The following is a 19,630-nucleotide window of genomic DNA, read 5'->3' as shown; positions in this document are numbered from 1 at the left end:
TGCATCGTCACCCTGCCACCAGATTTGCACACCCACCCCCATCATCAGCCACTGGACCCCTCCACTCACCGCTGGTGGGCGTGTGGCTGGCAAGCAGGGATCCGGCCAGCAGCAGGACCCACCAGTACTGATGGTGGGGGAGACAGAAAACACAGGACAATTTGCCCACTTTTAAGAAAAAGTCAGGACACTTGCAGGAGGGCTTAAAAATGGGACATCTGGTCACCCTATCCATATCTGTGTTCAATCCTTTTCTGAATCCTGCGAAACTCTTGGTTTCAGTGATGTATTGTGGCAATGCATTCCCCAGGGTTTTTATTTATTTTATATATATATTTAAGCATTCCTTTTTTTAGTATTAATTTTTTTGTCTTTCAGTTTCATTGACTTAAAGCCCTTTGAAGTCAATGGGAGTTTTTCCATTTATTTTATGGGCTTTGCCTTTATACCTCCTCAAGAGATAGTAGACTGGATCACCTGATTTACCTTCTGTGTTTTATTAATTCTTTTGCATATCTTTATCCCATCCTTTTATTTGTCTCCTCTCTAAACTGAATAGGCCCAGTCTTTTCAATCTATTTTCATAGAGAAGTTTATCCATATCTCTAATAATTTTCATCACCCATGTCGGAAGCCCCTCAATTTCTTCTGTATCCTTTCTAAGACGGGGTGTCTAGAAATCAGTACTAGATATCTACAACATTAACTTGCCTCTGGTGTTCCAGGACAGTAGCTGTGTATTGAGAGATTGCATGATTTCATTAGCACCTCAGCCGACCCCATTCATTCTTAAATTCTTTCAGAACTCTTGGACAGATTTCCCATCTGATCCTGTTGGCTGCTTGTTCCTTAATTTATCAGTTTGTTCCAGGACCTTGTTTTTTCACATCTCAATCTCTGACAACACCGCCATTTTATTACCTTAAAAGTGTAGGTTCAGGTTTGGTATACTCCCAAAAATTAACTGTGGTGGAGACTGATGCAACATCTTTATTTTCTTCAGTAACTTCCTTTACTGCCTCATGATCTGGTGGGTCTACTGTATCTCATGTAGGCTTCTAATTTCTGAACTAAACAAAAATAATCTCTTGATATTTATTTGTATATCTTTGACTTTCCTCACCAAATTCCATCTAAGCCAAATTTCCATCTTATATATTGCTCACTGTTCTATTGGTTTATATATCTTAATTACATTCTGCTTGGTTTCTGAGCAGCTTGAAAGTATTCAACAGAAAAAAATCCCTCAGTTTTTACATAATGAATTACTTTTAAACTGCACATTAAAAAAAGACACAGGAGCATTTATCAGGATGTTTGTGGGCTCAGTGGTTATGTGTTTAAAAAATATTCTGTGGAATGGCTTTGTCCCATGACAGAGATTTAGAAAGCTAAGGATTCAGATTCCAGCTGAGATTCAGGCCTATAATCTTGTTTGAAATGTTCCCTTTCATAATGCTGCTTGGCTGCAGTATATCTGTAGTTGGGAGCAGTGGAAAAGAAGCCGGCTAGAGTCTTTCCCGCAGAAAAGACCATCACCTGTTGGGGCCCTCACTGAGAAGTGCTCAGGGACTATTCCAGCAGCAACAGCAGCAAAAGCGGCAGCCTCTGAAAGTACTGCCCACCATTCCATAACGGATACTTGTACTTCTGGAATGCACTTCATTTTTTAAAGAAACTTTGTACTGTAGAGAAGGCTAGTTTACTTTCTTTTCTCCTGGAGGCTGCTTCTGGTAGTTTTTAAACCTGCAGTTTAAAAGTTTTCAAGGAAAGCTTGTGAAGTAGGCAGGGACAATGGAGGAAAATGAAAGCCAGAAATCTGAGCTGTGCCTGGCTTATTCAACAGACAGCAAACAGATGAAGGGTAAGTAACAGAATCAGTCGAAGATAGAGTTACATTTAAACATGTCCCTCATTGCTGCTTTTTATAACTAGAGGTAAAGAGAATAAAAAGTGTGCTTCTTGTGCATGTGACTTTTGAAGACTTGCCTGATACTTTGGGGATTTTTATGCTTAACTTTCTCTTTAGAAAGATTTTTATTTAATAGCTAAAGCAGAGTGTATATTGATGTCACATTTTGTGACACATTAAGCAATGTGATATGCTACTTCCTTAGGGAAGGATAAATACTATCGGCTGCCTTTTAAATTCTCTATACTACAACAGCAGAAGCAGAAACACTTCATTTTATGGAAGCAGTATTGAGATTGTTTTTTTTTCAATTCCGATTTTAGAACACACAGATCTACAGTAGATTGTCATGAGATTAATTTACTTTGTGTGAAATGAGTTGGGTTGATTTTGGAATGAAGCCAAGAAATTATGAGCATGGTTTTCATGTAAGGTCAGCTGTGGTGCATTTGTACAATTACCATTGCACTGTTATTTTGTCTGAAACCTAATGCAAACAGTTTCCTGATGAATTTTTATGTAGGGTATTCCACTCCCTACAAACATTCAGGTTGCATGACAGATACCTAATCTAAATTTATCTCTTATAAGTATTTATAGAACACCAATCATGATAGCTTTTATGAACACTTCCAATACACATGCATGTATTGTATTTCTCATGCAGATTTCAGTGAAACATATATGCTCCTGTGTTTGTATAAAATAAACATAATATGTTTGGGTATAAATGGTAATTGAAAATATATTTTGTTTTTCACAGTATTAAAAGTCAGTAATATCTGTGACTATCACATAGGTGGCATATTTAGAAAAAGTATATAATAAACAAAACTCCAATGTGGTCATTAGTACTGTTTGACATTCTGCCAGATCATAGTAATTATGTGAGCAATGGGTAACTCATAGTCCATCCATATCATTTGGGGGTGTGTATGCACGCACCTTTGTGTGTACAGAGAACAAAATGTTCACTAAAATGTGTTCCTGAATTGCAAAAAGAAATAACATGCTGTTACCATACTACTCACGCAAAATATACTGAAATTCATGTGATGGTAGAAAGCAGAGGTCAGTCTGGACCAGCTCCTGAAACTGGAAGATCCAGGTCACAACAATTAATCCAAAAGATTATCATGATGGATTATCATGGATATACCGCTTGTAGGCCAAAAAGTAAGTTAATTTTTCCTGTCAGTTTTCTCCATTAAATTATATTTCCTATAGTGATGGATGAATCTCAAAAAAAAATTGAATTTGGGTTTAATTCAGATAAGTACCCAGGTCAGATTTTTCAAGCCTTTTGAGCACTATCCCAGTCCCCACAAGCCTTTATCTAGTCATACAGCACAGCCCATTTGCCTACCCTCCACCCACCATGATAGCAGACCACCTTAGAGGAAGGTCCAGCAACCCACTTATTTCTCAAGTACAAGGTCTCCTCTTCAAGAGCATGACAGGCTTATCATATGCCGATCTCTCACATCCTCAGCACATCCTCTCTCACCTACCCCTTTTTAAGGGGTGATACATTTATCCTCCTCCTGCCTACAACCCATGCAGTCTTCAAGGGACAATCAGGTGATCCTTTACCCATTACAAAGTTTTCGGACGGGGATGTTGTTAGGCTGACTCTTTCCTCAATGCCCTCTCATCCCATATGTATTTTCTAAGGTATGGAAAGCCTGCCCATTCTGCTGTTCAGTAGTAGCAGGATCCAGAAACTTGCTGTTGGATTACGCTGCTTCTGACCCTATGATCTTCACATGCACCCGGAGCTAAAATGCCCCAGTGTGTATTGTAATATTTCACAATCACTGCTCTTGCCTTCCCCCAAGGTGACCTGCCACCAGGTAAGAAGTGCAAGGGAAGTACATTTAGTGGGGGATTTGGTAAGGGGATCTCTAATGCAGACATTCCAGAGCTTCAGAAAGTTTCAAATTTCAGGTGGGGGGAGGGGGTTATTTTATTCAAATTAGTTTGCCGGATTCCTAATCAACATAAATTGTGCACCAAAAGAAAGCAATAGGGACTGCAATGTTTTATAATATGTTACATGTCTGTCAATGCCATGAAAAGAATGTGTCCCGTAACATATATATTAATAACCTAGCCTACACACGGCAAAGATAACAATTAGTTTGCATTTGTTTCCTTTCAGTAATGTGTGGGGAAAAACTGTTACATTTTGGATAATTTTAGGAATTGAGTGTTTTTCTCTCACATGTAGTGCTAGAAAAGGCTAACATAGCACCATGCATTTTGGTTCCTTCTTGATGTCTCCATATATAACAAATAATGGTAAAACACTTTGGTGTTTCTGAGTCTCTTCATACTGACAAATGAATCTTTAGATATCTCTAAGAACTCAAGGGAAGAGCATGGATAGGTTTTGCATGAGATGTAGAAGCAGGATTACAAATTTAATGAACTTTCTGTTGTGTTTTGTGTTATACAGGTTAAGGTATATCTACACTTATGGCAGTTGTGTAGAGTACAGACACTGCACACCCAGGTAGCATGGGTATAAATAACAGTGTAGACAGTGAGGTACAGCTTAGGTGAGTAGAATGCCCTATATGCCTGAACCCTAGGGTGAGCACCATACACAGCTCTCTACATGCCCAAGCAGTGCCTCCCATGTCTATACTTCTGTTTAGTCTCTCACTGTCTCCCTGCAGCCAGAGCCTTTCCTCACTGCGGCAACAAAAGGCTCTGTAAGCAAGGAAACGCTCTGGCGTGGGAGAGACAAGCCTGACTGTAAAAAGCTCTAAGGAAGGAGATTCCATCACCTCCCTAGGTAACCCATTCCAGTGCTTCACCACCCTCCTAGTGAAAAAGCTTTTTCCTAATATCAACCTAAACCTCCCCCACTGTAACTTGACACCATTACTCCTTGTTCTGCCATCTGGTACCACTGAGAACAGTCTAGATCCATCCTCTTTGGAATCCTCTTTCAGGTAGTTGAAAGCAGCTATCAAATCCCCCCTCGTTCTTCTCTTCTGCAGACTAAACAATCTCAGTTCCCTCAGCTTCTACTCATAAGTCATGTGCTCCAGCCCCCTAATCATTTTTGTTGCCCTCCACTGGACCCATTCCAGTATTTCCAAATCCTTCTTGTAGTATGGGGCCCAAAACTGGACACAGTACTCCAGATGAGGCCTCATCAATGCCGAATAGAGGGGAATGATCACATCCCTCAATCTGCTGGCATTGCCCCTACTTATACAGCTCAAAATGCTGTTAGCCTTCTTGGCAACAAGGGCACACTGTTGACTTATACCCAGCTTCTTGTTCACTGTAACCCCTAGGTCCTTTTCTGCAGAACTGCTGCCTAGCCACCCGGCCCCTAGTCTGTAGCAGTGCATGGGATTCTTCCGTCCTAAGTGCAGTATTCTGAACTTGTCCTTGTTGAACCTCATCAGATTTCTTTTGGCCCAATCCTCTAATTTGTCTAGGTCCCTCTGTATCCTATCCCTATCCTCCAGCATATCTACCACTCCTCCCAGTGTAGTGTCATCTGCAAACTTGCTGCGAGTGCAGTCCATGCCATCCAGATCATTAATGAAGATATTGAACAAAACCAGCCCCAGGACCGACCCTTGGGGCACTCTGCTTGATACCGGCTGCTGACTAGACATGGAGCCATTGATCACTACCCGTTGAGCCTGATGATCTGGCCAGCTTTCTATCCACTTATAGTCCGTTCATCCAGCCCATACTTCTTTAACTTGCCGGCAAGAATAGTGTAGGAGACCGTATCAAAAGCTTTGCTAAAGTCAAGGAATAACACACTTTCCCCTCATCCACAGAGCCAGTTATCTCATCATAGAAGGCAATTAGGTTAGTCAGGCATAACTTGCCCTTGGTGAATCCATCCTCACTGTTCCTGATCAGTTTCCTCTCCTCTAAGTACATCAGAATTGATTCCTTGAGGACTTGCTCCATGATTTTTCTAGGGACTGAGGTGAGGCTGACTGGTCTGTAGTTCACCGGATCCTCCTCCTTCCCTTTTTTAAAGATGGGCACTACATTAGCCTTTTTCCAGTCATCTGGGACCTCCCCCGATCGCCATGTGTTTTCAAAGATAATGGCCAATGGCTCTGCAATCACATCCGCTAACTTCTTTATCACCTTTGGATGCAGCGCATCCAGCCCCATGGACTTGTGCTCATCCAGCTTTTCTAAATAGTCCCGAACCACTTCTTTCTCCACAGAGAGCTGGTCATCTTCTCCCCATACTGTGCTGCCCAGTGCAGTAGTCTGGGAGCTGACCTTGTTCATGAATACAAAGGCAAAAAAAAGCATTGAGTACATTAGCTTTTTCCACATCCTCTGTCACTAGGTTGCCTCCCTCATTCAGTAAGGGGCCCACCCTTTCCTTGACTTTCTTCTTGTTGCAAACACACCTAAAGAAACCCTTCTTGTTACTCTTAACATCTCTTGCTAGCTGCAACTCCAAGTATGATTTGGCCTTCCTGATTTCACTCCTGCGTGCCTGAGCAATATTTTTATACTCCTCCCTGTTCATTTGTCCAACCTTCCACTTCTTGTAAGGTTCTTTTTTGTGTTTAAGATCAGCAAGGATTTCACTGTTAAGCCAAGCTGCTCACCTGCCATATTTACTATTCTTTCTACACATCAGGATGGTTTGTTCCTGCAACCTCAATAAGGATTCTTTAAAATACAGCCAGATCTCCTGGACTCCTTTCCCCCTCATGTTACTCTCCCAGGGGATCCTGCCCATCAGTTCCCTGAGGGAGTCGAAGTCTGCTTTTCTGAAGTCTGGGGTCCGTATTCTGCTAGTCTCCTTTCTTCCTTTTGTCAGGATCCTGAACTCGACCATCTCATGGTCACTGCCTCCCAGGTTCCCATCCACTTTTGCTTCCCCTAATTCTTCCCTGTTTGTGAGCAGCAGGTCAAGAAGAGGTCTGCCTCTAGTTGATTCCTCCAGCACTTGCACCAGGAAATTGTCCCCTATACTTTCCAAAAACCTCCTGGATTGTCTGTGCACTGCTGTATTGCTCTCCCAGCAGATATCAGGATGATTGAAGTTCCCCATGAGAACCAGGGCCTGTGATCTACACACCACAGTGACAAGTGTGAATGCAGCCTGCTTTTCACTGTGGCATGTAGCTACACATACCCTAAATTCCACAGCAAATGTAGACAAGGCCTGTATTGTATCTTCAAGGAAGTGCTCACAGCTGCTATTGTGACCCTTACATTAGGGGGTTTGTGTGTGAGGGGTATATACGTAGCCATGCTTATGCCTAATACTCAGACATCTGAGATGGCCCCTGTTCAACTAGAAATACAGAACGTCTTTTTGCCTGGCACTTCCATTTCAACAAGTTCAGAAATATAATATCTATATTTGGTGTGTGATGGATTAAAAATGGCAGATTATCCCTCTTACTGGAGATTCATTGATGTGGGTGCACAGCCTACAGAAACCTTTTGAACATTGATGCATTTGGAAGAGCCACATTTCTTTATTGTGAACAAAATACTAATTTTTACCACTTCTTTCAAACAAATCTCAGTGCATCTGGTGGTAGGATTTCTCCCTGAGTTTTCAGAAGGCATCATCACAAAGTTATTGAGGTTGGGAGTTTTTGTAATTAAGTTACACATGGAAAATTTGCGTTGTCCAATAGACCTCAACATGTGTGGCTGCAGCTCTGATATTCTGATGTTGGAGACACTTTTAGGAATGCTGACTTGCTCAAAGTCAGCTAAAGATTTAAAAAACTGCATTGATTTGGGGGTTTTGTGGGTTTTTGCATATTTAAAGGAACATGTTAAGGAGGCAAATTTAGTATGAAAGTCTAGGTTTGAACTCTAGAGCCTCCTACAATGAGAAGTGAATTGCCAGTTACCAAGAGGTATGCAAGACAGGTAAAAAAAGAATGTATCACTATGAAGGAGTATGATGTTCTGAGTCTGCAACAAGTCATCCTTCTGTAACTTTTATGTAGTGTTTCTCTTTACTAGAAAGTTTGAATTTGGATGCAGATCTAAACTTCTCCAGGGTTAGGAATATAAGAACATAAGAACAGCTGTGCTGGTTCATACCAGTGGTCATTTTAGCCCAGTATCCTGTCTTCTGACAGTGGCCAATTTCAAATGTGTCAGAGGGAATGAATGGAACAGGCTATCATTGTGATCCATCTGCTGTCATCCACTCCCAGCTTCTGGCAAACAGATGCTAGGGACACTCAGAGTATGGGGATGGGTATGGAGCTGTTTGGGTTCAAGATTTAGGTTCAGCGTGTCACAGAGAAAGCAGCTAAATTCACACTTCTCAAAGTTTGGTGACATTTGGATTTGGGCTTTTATTTCAGGCCTATCTCTACTATAATAGGGACTCTTCTCAGGTGCAATCACTGCTACTGCTCGGGGCAGTAGAGGAGGTCCCTCTAGTGTTCAGAGGCAGGGGGTTCTGTTCCAAGTATTTCCTAATTCTGAAGGCCAAGGGTGGGCTCAGACCTATTTTAGTCCTGCGAAAATTCAACAGATTCATGAAGAAGATAAAGTTCAGCATGGTCTCCCTGGCTTCCATTGTCCCCTCCCTGGATCCGGGGGACTGGTATGACACCCTCGACTTGAAGGATGCGTATTTTCAAATGTGCATTGTACCATCCCACAGCTGGTTCCTCCGCTTTGTGGTCAGCACTCACTATCTCCCCTTCGGCCTCCCAGCAGCCCCTCGGGTGTTCAGCAAGTGCATGTTGGTCATGGCATCCTTGCTGTGGAAATGGCAGGTGCAACTATTCATATACCTTGACAACTGGCTAATCAAAGGCCACTCCAGGGCCCAAGTGGAGGCCCATGTGAGTCTAGTTCAGACAACATTCCACAGGCTCAGCCTGATACTGAATGTGGCAAAGTCAACCCTAACCCCTACTCAGAGGATAGAGTTCAGTGGAGCTCTCCTATACTCTGGTCAAGCCAGGGCATGCGTTCCGGAAACTCGCTTTCTCTCCTTGGGAGCCATCATAGAGGAACTCGGGCGATATCCCACCACTACGGCGCAAAATTGCCTGAAGCTGCTCGGCCATATGGCCGCCTTTACATATGTAGTACAGCATACCAGGCTGTGGCTCCGTTCCCTTCAGGCTTGGCTAGCCTTGGTGTACAGGCCTAGACAAGTTGGTCCCACTCATTCCTCCAGTTATCGAGTCCCTCAGGTGATGACTCGACTGGCAAGCGGTATGTGCAGGAGTGCCCTGTCTCTAATAACGGACACATTGGCAATGGGTTGAGGGTGCACTTGGGAAGAATAAGGACTCAAGGTCTATGGTTTCAGGCAGAACTATCACTGCACATCAATGTCAGGGAGCTATGTGCGGTTCGCTTTGCTTGCCAGACATTTCAAACCCATCTGCAGGGCAGATGTGTATCAGTATTGACAGACAATACAACAGCGATGTTCTATATAAACAAACAGGGAGGTGCTCGCTCCTCTCCCCTGTGCCAGGAAGCCCTCAAGCTGCGGGACTTCTGCATTGTCCACTCCATACATCTGCAGGCATTGGCACCTTCCGGGCTCTCCGAATCAACTGGCCAATCATCTCAGCAGGTCCTTTCACAATGATGAGCGGTCCCTCCGCCCAGATGTCATAATCAGCATCTTCCAGAGGTGGGGATTTCCCCAGATAGATTTGTTTGCAACATGGCTCAACAGGAAGTGTCAGCAGTTCTGTTCTTCTTGAATCACAGCCTGGGCTCGCTTGCAGATGCCTTTCTTCTCCTTTGGAAGGGGCACCTGCTGTATCCATTCTCACCCTTCTCGCTTGAACACAATGATCTGCTGAAGGTCTGAAGAGAGGGAGCATCAATGGTCTTGATAGCGCCAGCATGGCCATGTTAACATTGGTTCAGCATGCGTCTAGACCTGTTGGTGGAACACCTATAACACTGCCCCTGGTCCTGGACTTGATCATGCAGAATAACGGCTGCCTCCAGCATCCCAATCTAGAGACTCTGCACCTCACAGCATGGAAACTCTGTGGCTAACTCCTTTGGAGCTCGCATGTTCAGACTCCATTAGGGAGGTTGTCCTTGGCAGCAGGAAATCATCCACTCGAGCTGCTTATCTGGCTAAGTGGAAGAGATTCTCAATCTGGTCTCTGCAAAGAGACACTCCGCCATTACAGTCATCGATTCCTTTCATTCTGGACTATTTACTGCACCTGAAACAGCAAGGCCTGGCAGTGTCATCAATAAAGTTGCACCTGACCACCATCTTGGCTTTTCATCCCAGTTCTGCTGGCTGGTCAGTATTCGCTAACCCCATGGTTGGCTGCTTCCTCAAAGGACTAGATTAGGGGTTCTCAAACTTCATTGCATTGCAACCCCCTTCTGACAACAGAAATTACTACATGACCCTAGGAGGGGGGACCGAAGCCTGAGCCCACAAACCCAGGTGAGATGGGCAAAGCCTAAGCTCAAGCCCCTCCACCCCAGGCTTGGGGGCCAAGGCTGAACCCCAAGGGCTTCAGCCCCAGACAGGGGAACTGTAACGTGAGCCCCTCTGCCCAGGGCTGAAGATGAAGCCTGACCCCGCCACCCAGGCATGAAGTCTTTGGGCTTCAGTCCCAAGTGGTGGAACTCGTGCTTTGGCCCTGGGCCTCAGCAAGTCTAACGCCAGCACTGGTGACCTCATTAAAACAGGTTCATGACCCACTTTGGGGTCCTGACCTACAGTTAGAGAACCACTGGACTAGATAGCCTCTACCCTCTGATAAGAGAGCCAATCCCCGCATTGGGATCTCAACCTGGTGCTCTCAAGGCTGATGGGACCCTCCTTTTGAGCCCCTAGCAACATGCTTGCTCCTCTGTCTTTCCTGGAAAGTAGCATTCCTAGTGGCCATAACTTCTGCCAGGAGGGTGTCTGAGCTCAAGGCCTTGACGTCCAAGACCCCTTATACTGCTTTTTATAAGGACAAGGTACAGTTGCTGCCGCATCTGGCCTTCCTCCCAAAGGTAGTTTCGCAATTCCCCGTGAATCAGAACATTTTCTTCCAGTGATCTCCCCTAAGCCACATGCTAGTTAAACCAGGAACAGGTGTTCCACTCCCTGGATGTCAGATGAGTGTTAGCTTTTTACACTGAAAGGATAAAGCCATTTTGAAAGTCGACACAGCTCTTCGTTGCAATTGCTAAGCGGATTAGGGGGCTCCCAGCGTCCTCCCAAAGGATCATGGATCACTGCCTGTATCAGGGCGTGCTACAACCTAGCAAAGATACCTACCCCAGCCTTGACAGCGCACTCCACAAGGATGCAGGCATCCTCAGTGGCATTCCTGGCACAGCTCCCCATTCAGGGCATCTGCAGGGCAGCAACATGGTCATCCAATCCACACCTTTATGTCAACTACGCCATTACTCAGCAGGCTAGAGACAGTGCAGCATTTGGCAGTGCTGCAGTCTCTGACACGGTGAACTCCGACCCCTCCTCCTGGGAATTGCTTGGGAGTCACCGACTTGGAATCGACATGAGCAAGCACTTGAAGAAGGAAAAACGGTTACCTGCCTTTCATAACTGTTGTTCTTTGAGATGTGTTGCTCATGTCCATTCCAAGACCCACCTGCCTCCCCTCTGTCAAAGTATTCTGGCAAGAAGGAACTGAGGTGGCAGTGGGTCAGCAGCGACCTATATACATTGCCATGAAGGCGCGACTCCAGGGGGTTCCACAGTCGACCCGACAGGTACTGCTAGGGGAAAAACCTACCAACAACTGCACACGGTGCGCACACACCTACTTGGAATAGACATGGGGTGGGGGAGGGATAGCTCAGTAGTTTGCGCAAAGGCCTGCTAAACCCACAGTTGTGAGCTCAATCCTTGAAGGGGCCATTTAGGGATCTGGGGCAAAAATCTGTCTGGGGATTGGTCCTGCTTTGAGCAGAGGGTTGGACTAGATGAGGTCCCTTCCAACCCTGATATTCTATGAGCAACACATCTCAAAGAACAACAGTTACAAAAGGTAGGTAACCATTTTTCTCAACTTTTCCAGACTACTGTACCCCTTTCAGGATACTGATTTTTCTTGCATACCCCCAAGTTTCACCTCACTTAAAAACTACTTGCTTACAAAATCAGACATAAAAATACAAGTGTCACAGCGCACTATTACAGAAAAATTGCTTACTTTCTCATTTTGCCTGTATGAAGTTTTAGTTTGTACTGACTTTGTTGGTTCTTTTTATTTTTAGCCTGTTGTAAAATCAGGCAAATATCTAGATGAGTGAATTGATGTACCCCCTGGAAGACCTCTGTGTACCCCCAGGAGTACACATGCCCCTGGTTGAGAACCACTGTGCTAGATAGCTCACAGAAAAGTCCTTTCCTCTGAAGAACATGCAATCTAAAGTGAAATCAGTGGGAGTCCACCAATGTGTGTCTTACTGCATAGTGAGGACCTAAATGGTGGATTTGACAGACAAGTGGGGATGGTATCAGGAGCAACTGAGTGACCTGTGTGCAGGAGGTCATAAAACATAAGGTCCAATTAGTTGATCTAATAGTTCCTTCTGTTCTTAATATTGATGAATCTATGAAAGTTGGGAGAATGTATCAATTCCCAAAATACAGTAACATGCAAAGGGATGTGTTTCGAGATCTACTGGGGGTGCTATGAGGATAAAGAACTTTGAGTGAGATAGCAGTATACAGAGATAAATGAAGCAAGAAATTTAAAGGGATGAACATTTAAAATCTATAAAGAGTTAATGTTAATAAGGACATTCAAGAGTGCATAACTAGAGTGAGTAAGGCTACAAAATGGACTTAGAAGGCCTTTTCAATACTGCTGTTTGTTATTCCCCTTTGCTGACAAAAGAGAGGGGATTTTTTTCATACGTATTAGGTAACAAACCTCCAACCTACACTTCTTCAGGCACCAGAGGGTTCATGTTACACAGTTACCTTCAGATAAGCTAGCACAAACATACCCTCTATGTCTAGCTGTCTTTTTACAAAAGTATCCATGGCCATTGGTCTTAAAGAAGACTTTAAAGTTGTAAAGTTTAGCTGACTTTTTTCCTCTTTTCTGTCACATAAAAATTGCTTTTATTTTATTTCTCGAGGAGTGGTTTATTGAAAAAGTGATGCTGTATTTTCCAATCTGCTGTCTCAGAGAGGTATAAAATCCAAGTGAGATCCATGAAATTTAAAACCTGGCTACAGTCAGAAAACAGAAACAAAACCCAAGTGCTTCTCTTACTATTTTATAGGCATTTCAGAGCATGTGGAAAACATACTTTGAAAAGATTAAGGATTTGAAATATGCTTTGTCAAAGGAATTTTATCAGTTGGTCTCCCTAAGGAGACTAGTTACAGGCTCATTAAATGTACTGGAACATATTGAAGAAAACTGTTTCTTCTTGTGGAAAGCATCCTATAGATTTTAAAAGTTAGGGAGTAAAGGCTTTGCCATATCTTCTTTTTACTTGAGATAATAGTGAAGATGGTATAGAGGGACATCTTTCTTAAATGATGTTCCGTTCTTTATGAGGCATTAAGTACTGTATAATACAGCTGGTCTGTCTGTGTATTTTATTAAAGCTTAATAACACATCTTTCCCCCATCAGTGGTGTAGAACAGGATATTGTATACTGCTATTTTTTTTAATTGACCTAGCTATATTTTTTCCTTATAAATGTGACTGTTGCGGTTATGTTCTTATAATACTCTTTATTTTTTTCAGACCAGGGAAAAAACAATTTGCATGTAACATCATTAGACGATGCAGAATGTCTTCGATCTAAAGAACTCCTTGCAACTGGAAACAATAATACTTCCAATCCAAAGCCTACCCGCAACATCCCTCGCAGACATACTGTAGGTGGACCTCGCAGTTCCAAAGAAATACTGGGAATGCAGACATCAGAAATGGACAGAAAGAGAGAGGCTTTTTTGGAGCATCTGAAACAGAAATATCCCCATCATGCTACTGCAATAATGGGACACCAAGAAAGGCTGAGAGATCAGGTATGGAAACAAAGTAATTTATTGCTTTTTGTTTTAAAAAAAAAGTATATCTAACTTTTATAAAATTCAATGTTAAATGGTTAGAAAAAAATGGGCAGGTAGCAGACCCTAAACAAATGTAATTGGATGGGCTTTGTTTTGTTTTTAGATTTTTTTAAAATGGGAAGAATATGACTATTTGATGCCATTTTTGTGCCATTCAGTGAACTGTATATACTCGACCATAAGCCGGTTTGTTTATAAGCCGACCCCCCCCAAATGGATAAGTAAAAATGGAAAAATGTTGTGACCCGTTCATAAGCCAACCCTATAATTCAAGGGTCAGCAAACTTTGGCTCCCAGGCCATGCGAATAAGCTGCTGGCGGGTCAAGATGGTTTGTTTACCTCAAGCGTCCTCAGGCACGGAGGTAAACCTAAGTAAACAAAGTGTCCCAGCGCGCCAGCTGCTTACCCTGATAGGCTGGGACAGCAACTGGTGGGGAAATTTGGGGGGCGGAGAAGAAGCTGGGGGTCAGGGGAATAACCCCAGTAACCACCCCCCACAAGACCCCACCCCTAGCCCGGGACCCCCACACTCTCCCCATCCCATCCCTTCCCACCTTATCTGGGGAGGGCCAGGGGAGGATGTCTCTGGCCTGGCTGGAGCTGCTCTGGCAGGCTGGGCAGCGCGGCCGCAGCCTGTTCCAGCAGGATGGGCCGGGCGGCATGCTCCGGTGGGCCAGGTGGTGCAGCCACAGCCTGCTCTGGTGGGCGGGGCCAAGCAGCACGGCTGCGGCTGCTTTGGAGGCTGGGGGGACAGGGGGGAAGCAGCGTGGCCAGAAGTGGAGAGACTCTGTCCGCGCCTCCTCCCTTCTGGCTCTGCTGGCTGTGCTGCCTCTCCTTGCTCCCTCTATTGGGGGTGGGGCAGTGTCCCACCTCTCCCTCTCTATACCCGTTCATAAGCCAACCCCCTTCTCTGGTGCTTCCCTTTTTTACTAAAAAAATTCAGCTTATGAATGAGTATATATGATAATAGTTTTCTGAAGAGTTTATATTAGAGTCTGGTAGGACAAAAATGAAACCAGAATAGTCAGAGAACATTTATCTCCTCTTCAGGTGACAGCTAACCATCTTACCTAAAAATATGGGACCAGCTGTTAGCTTTAGCTACATTTTCAGCCTGGGAAGTCAAGCTTAGCAGAAAAGAAAACATTTGTACACAATGTAGGTTTACCTCAGTTGGAGCTGTTACAAGGGATGCTGGAACAATTTTTATAGTGAGGGTGTTGAGAGCCATTGAACCAAACTGTAAACCCTGTAAATGATGGAAACCACTTCAAGTTAGGGCGTGTGGCAGCACCCCTGTTCCAGCACTTATGGCTGTTACACATTTATTTGCTGTCCTTTCTCCTTTTGAATCCACTAACACAAATGGAGTGGACTCATTCTTTAAGTATCTGCATTCTCCAAACTATCTTGATGGCAGATACTGGTCTCTAAGAAATGTGCCTCATGCTGCTTTATTTCTTGGCTGCATGCAGTGGCTTTTCGGCAGGGAGAAGCAGATTTTGGGCCCATGGAAGATGTGACATCTTGATGTATTATGTTGCCATGCTGACCTTTGAACACTGAAACTGTTCAGGACATAGTGATGTGCTCTGTTGCCGAATACAGTATTCAACTTTATTTTTCTGTCAGGTTTATTTACAAACATTTTGTTCCATAATTAATTTTTCACTTCCTGGATTTAAAAAAAACAAACAACAACTCTGTTTTATGGCACAAGTTGTTAAATGCCAAGTAAGCTCAAAAATTCAGAGGCTAGCAAACCCGGAGAAAAGGTACTACTGTTAAAAAAAACATGGTGTCCAATGTGCTCAGTCTAGCAAATGATGGGAGGCCACATTTTTAAAGGTTTTTTTCTTAGTGCTTGTAGGTTTTCCAGCACTAACTACCAGCAAATTGAGAGTAAAAATCAAAGTAATTTAGCAACGTATTTGTAGTCCTTGTGATTGGACTTTCTATGGATTCATATGTTTGTCCATGTTTTATATAGAGACATTTCTTTTTTCACACCTATGAATACTTCTTCCTCAAAGGCCCCTCATGTTGTGTGCCTGTGATGAGGAAGGTACTTATTGTATAAGCCACCTCTTCTTTATTAGCTTAGGATGTTAATGTTTCTGAGATTCTTGCTCAGCATTTTCGAAGTCCTACCATTTTGGAGGCCTTCCCTTAGGTCAGAACATTGGTTTGAAAATCTCTATCTCTCTCTCTCTCTCCCTCTCCCCCATCTATTCCAAGGAGCCTGGGATCATATTCTTCCAGTGCTTCAAAATAAAATTGTTGGTAAAAGAAAAGAAAATGAGCTCAGATTGCTCTATGTCCTGAGCACTAACTGGTATGATTTATGCCCTATTTTTATACAGGCCTCTTCTTTCCTTGGAAAATCTTGGATTTTTGTAAGAGATTATACTTTTTATCTCTTTCATGAACTTTCATGGTTGTGTGGAATGTGCTGGGTGGTAGATAAAGATAGCGTACAAATTAAATAGAGGGGGAGGGGGAGACCTAAGATAAGATCTTTTTGAGTCATGTAAATATTTAGTTCCAGTGGTGCAGACACTGCAAACCTAGGTTTGAACAGCCTGCACAGCCTGACATCCTACACAATTTGTAACTTGATCTCTCTCTGAAGCCAATAAATTACAGAAGGAATGCAGTAACCATTCTTGCTGTTTGTTTAAAATGTGTCATACTTGATAATTTATTGGGGATGAAATCTATGTGAATATAGCCTGTTTCTATTTTTTTGATGATTAGACATGTGTACTTTCTGTAATGAGTGTAAACTTTAAAACAAAATTATCTTGAAATTACTATCAAAGGATCAGGCCATGTTTCTTTTGGGCTTTCAGGAATGGAGATCTCATCCATTCATCATTTGTTTTTTTTAAACATCCATAAACCAAACAAAGAACCACATTAAAACATGCAAAAATAAGTATCTATTTGGTAGTAAGGGACTTTTTAATAGAAATATGTCAGAATAGTCTGTTATAATCTCAGACACACAATTCAGAGATAATTGTTATTCCTTACCATTTGTGTGTGTGCACACGTGCATGTAATGGAAATACGTTAGCAGCTCAATAGTGAAGGTTGTAATGAAATTTTGCCTTTATGTATGTGTGTGTATATATTATAATTACAAAATATGTGTGTGTACCGTGTGTGTATACAAGGTACATACACATATGCACACACATGCTATATAAGAGCTAAGTATTATATACACACATATAGATTATATATACAAAATACCATAATGGGTTATTACACCTATGAAGACTTTGAATGTTTACATGATCCCACTTCACTCCTGTTGCACTCCAATGTGTGTGGGAAACCCTTGCAGTCTTAGCCAGATACTATACCAGCACATCCCTGGCAACCCCAGTGTCAAAGTGGCATGGTTAGGCTATATTACACTCCAGATATTCCCAGTCGGTAGATGCTCTGTTGGGGACCATTATCAGATGGCAGAATTTGGAGCAGCTCCTAGTTTGCTCTAATTTCTACCAGGGCCATGACCAACATGGAACTGGCCAGATAATCAAGAGGCTTTAATTGGCTCTCTTCTGGGCCTTCTCTCTCACTCTTTGCTGCAGCCAGCAGATTTGTACAATAGAGAATTTGGCCTCTAGTTTATGGTGAAACTATGGAGGTGAAAATGAGTTTTGATTATCATGTCATATTGTTCTCTCGACTATGTGAATGATACCAGCCTTGGCTGACCATCTACCTTTTCCACAGTGTCTTAATGCTTTTTTCCATGCTGGCTTTATGCATAGAAAGTCCTCTCTGAAGCAGTTGTTAAAGCCACTGCCCTGCTTTTGTAAATTGCTCCTCAATTCTTCCATAATGTCTACAGGAAAATGCCACCTGAAAATCACTAAGTAAAAAGCTAGAGGGGTTGCTGATATATTGTTCATTTGTATCTTATAATTTTTAATTACTTGAAACTCCCAGCTGTGCACATAGTTAGTTTTTTGTAGCTGTGTATTCCTCTCTCTCTTATCATCCCATTTCCAGTCCCATTTGTTGTGACTTGTCTTGAAACAGAAAGCTCACCAAGACAGGTTGCCTGTCTTTGTTCGTACAGTGCCTAGCATAAGGGCCTCTGGGCTCTGCTGTAATAGAAATAACAAATAATAGTGAGTGGTCTCATTCTAATTGTTTGCATGGTTAGCCATGTAAGAGCTAGGTACTACTTTTATTAAGAATAGTACAGTAGCCAGGGTTTGTTGCAGCTCAGGATTTATGTATACTAACAGAGCAGAGAGGTGTAGTGGAAACTTCTGTAATACCTGCATGTATCATGCCTCTGTCAGGACCATGCTCATGAGAGTGAGGGACTAAAAAGGTCCACAACAAGATTAAAAAGGAAAGAAAGAAAGTACTTTCTCCAGCTCTGGAGTGACATGCTGCCTGCTTTGAGGGGAGTGACTGTGGTTAATAGGGGCCAGGAAAAAGTATATAAACAAGGACAATGGCTCTGAGACTCAAAAAGTATTTGCAGTTAAAAGGTTAAAAATGCTAAACTTCTTTCAAAGGAGAGGAGGGAAAAAAATCCCTGAGGTGAACCTGTTTTACAAGTTATATCAGTAAAAAGTTTTTTAAAGAGAGAGAAAGAAAACGAACCTGTAGAAGCCATATCAATCGAATCTTTTCAAAAGCTGAGTTTCTCTTGTAACTTTAGAGTACAATCTGAGACACATGTGGCACTGTAGGATTTTTCTTTAACATTGTTAGACAGGGAGGGGCAGATAGCAATGCCTAGCATTTCAATTAGTGTTTTCTGAAGAACAATTTAATCCATTTCAAATGAAGTTAGATTTCTATTAATCTAAAAAAACCCTGTTGGTGTGAAATCCAGAATAACTACAAAATGGGGTTGCTTCTTTTAAAAATAAAAATGTACAGTTGAAGCAAAGTGGTAGGTCTGAACCTGACAGGTAACTTTTGCATGCCGGCAGGTGGGGTTAAGGTAACTATGGAGATTTATGATGTCATGCTTGCAAGAGCATGTCAGGACAGCTAATTTAACATGTGGTTGTTCAAAAACTCTTATAGGCTAGAAGTAGGTTTTATGCAAATGACAGAGTTTTGCTGCAAAAGGGCAAAAGAAAACACGGCAGAGACATGGAGGGCATTTTACCTGATAATCGTAAAGGATTACAACAGAATTAATTCTAAACTAAAACTTTTGGGACTAAAGGATTCCATAATTTATCTCCTGCCTCACCTGTGGAATTCTAGGTTTAGGTAAATATAACTCTTTTTGCTCTTTGCACTTTTTGTAAAAACATTTTTGAAATGCCGAAGTCTGCTTTACTGCATTGTTCCTCTTGGCAGCAGATCTGAATCAATAAACTGAGCTTTCTGGCATGGCATATTCTCTTTTCTTTTCTTAAAACAAGCTCTTTTTTGAATGAACTGAGAATTCTGAATAATTTGAAAGGCAATGTAATGCATTATGCTGATTATATGAATAATGCTGCAAAAATGTTGTAGGTAGTGTTTTGGAGGAGAAACCAAGAACTGAGACACTGTAGTTGTTTGTAGATTATTGCCAGATGTGTCTCCTTTAACTGATAAAACAAGACATTAAAATTACAACTACATTTATTCCAGCATTTCAAATCTGCAAAATGCAGAAGCATTTATTTTAGT

General features: G+C 42.5%; 1 protein-coding gene across 14 annotated transcripts in view; it reads left to right on the top strand.

Moving 5' to 3' along the window:
* Positions 1 to 19,630, top strand: part of KIAA1217 (KIAA1217 ortholog) — a 507,222-nt gene that overhangs the window by 253,239 nt on the left and 234,353 nt on the right. For 12 of the 14 annotated variants that reach the window (XM_039523556.1, XM_039523564.1, XM_039523562.1 and 9 more), the window contains one exon: positions 13,631 to 13,914. In XM_039523556.1, coding sequence (XP_039379490.1) covers positions 13,631 to 13,914 — 284 coding nt within the window. Of the gene's footprint in view, positions 1 to 1,716; positions 1,865 to 13,630; positions 13,915 to 19,097; positions 19,223 to 19,630 lie in introns of those variants that run through there. The other 2 variants (XM_039523551.1, XM_039523557.1) reach the window with 2 other exon arrangements.

Source organism: Mauremys reevesii, linkage group 2 (assembly GCF_016161935.1).
Source record: "Mauremys reevesii isolate NIE-2019 linkage group 2, ASM1616193v1, whole genome shotgun sequence".
Taxonomy (NCBI): Eukaryota; Metazoa; Chordata; order Testudines; family Geoemydidae; genus Mauremys; species Mauremys reevesii.
The sequence above is the reverse complement of the archived record's forward strand: the minus strand, read 5'-3'. Positions and strand labels throughout refer to the sequence as shown.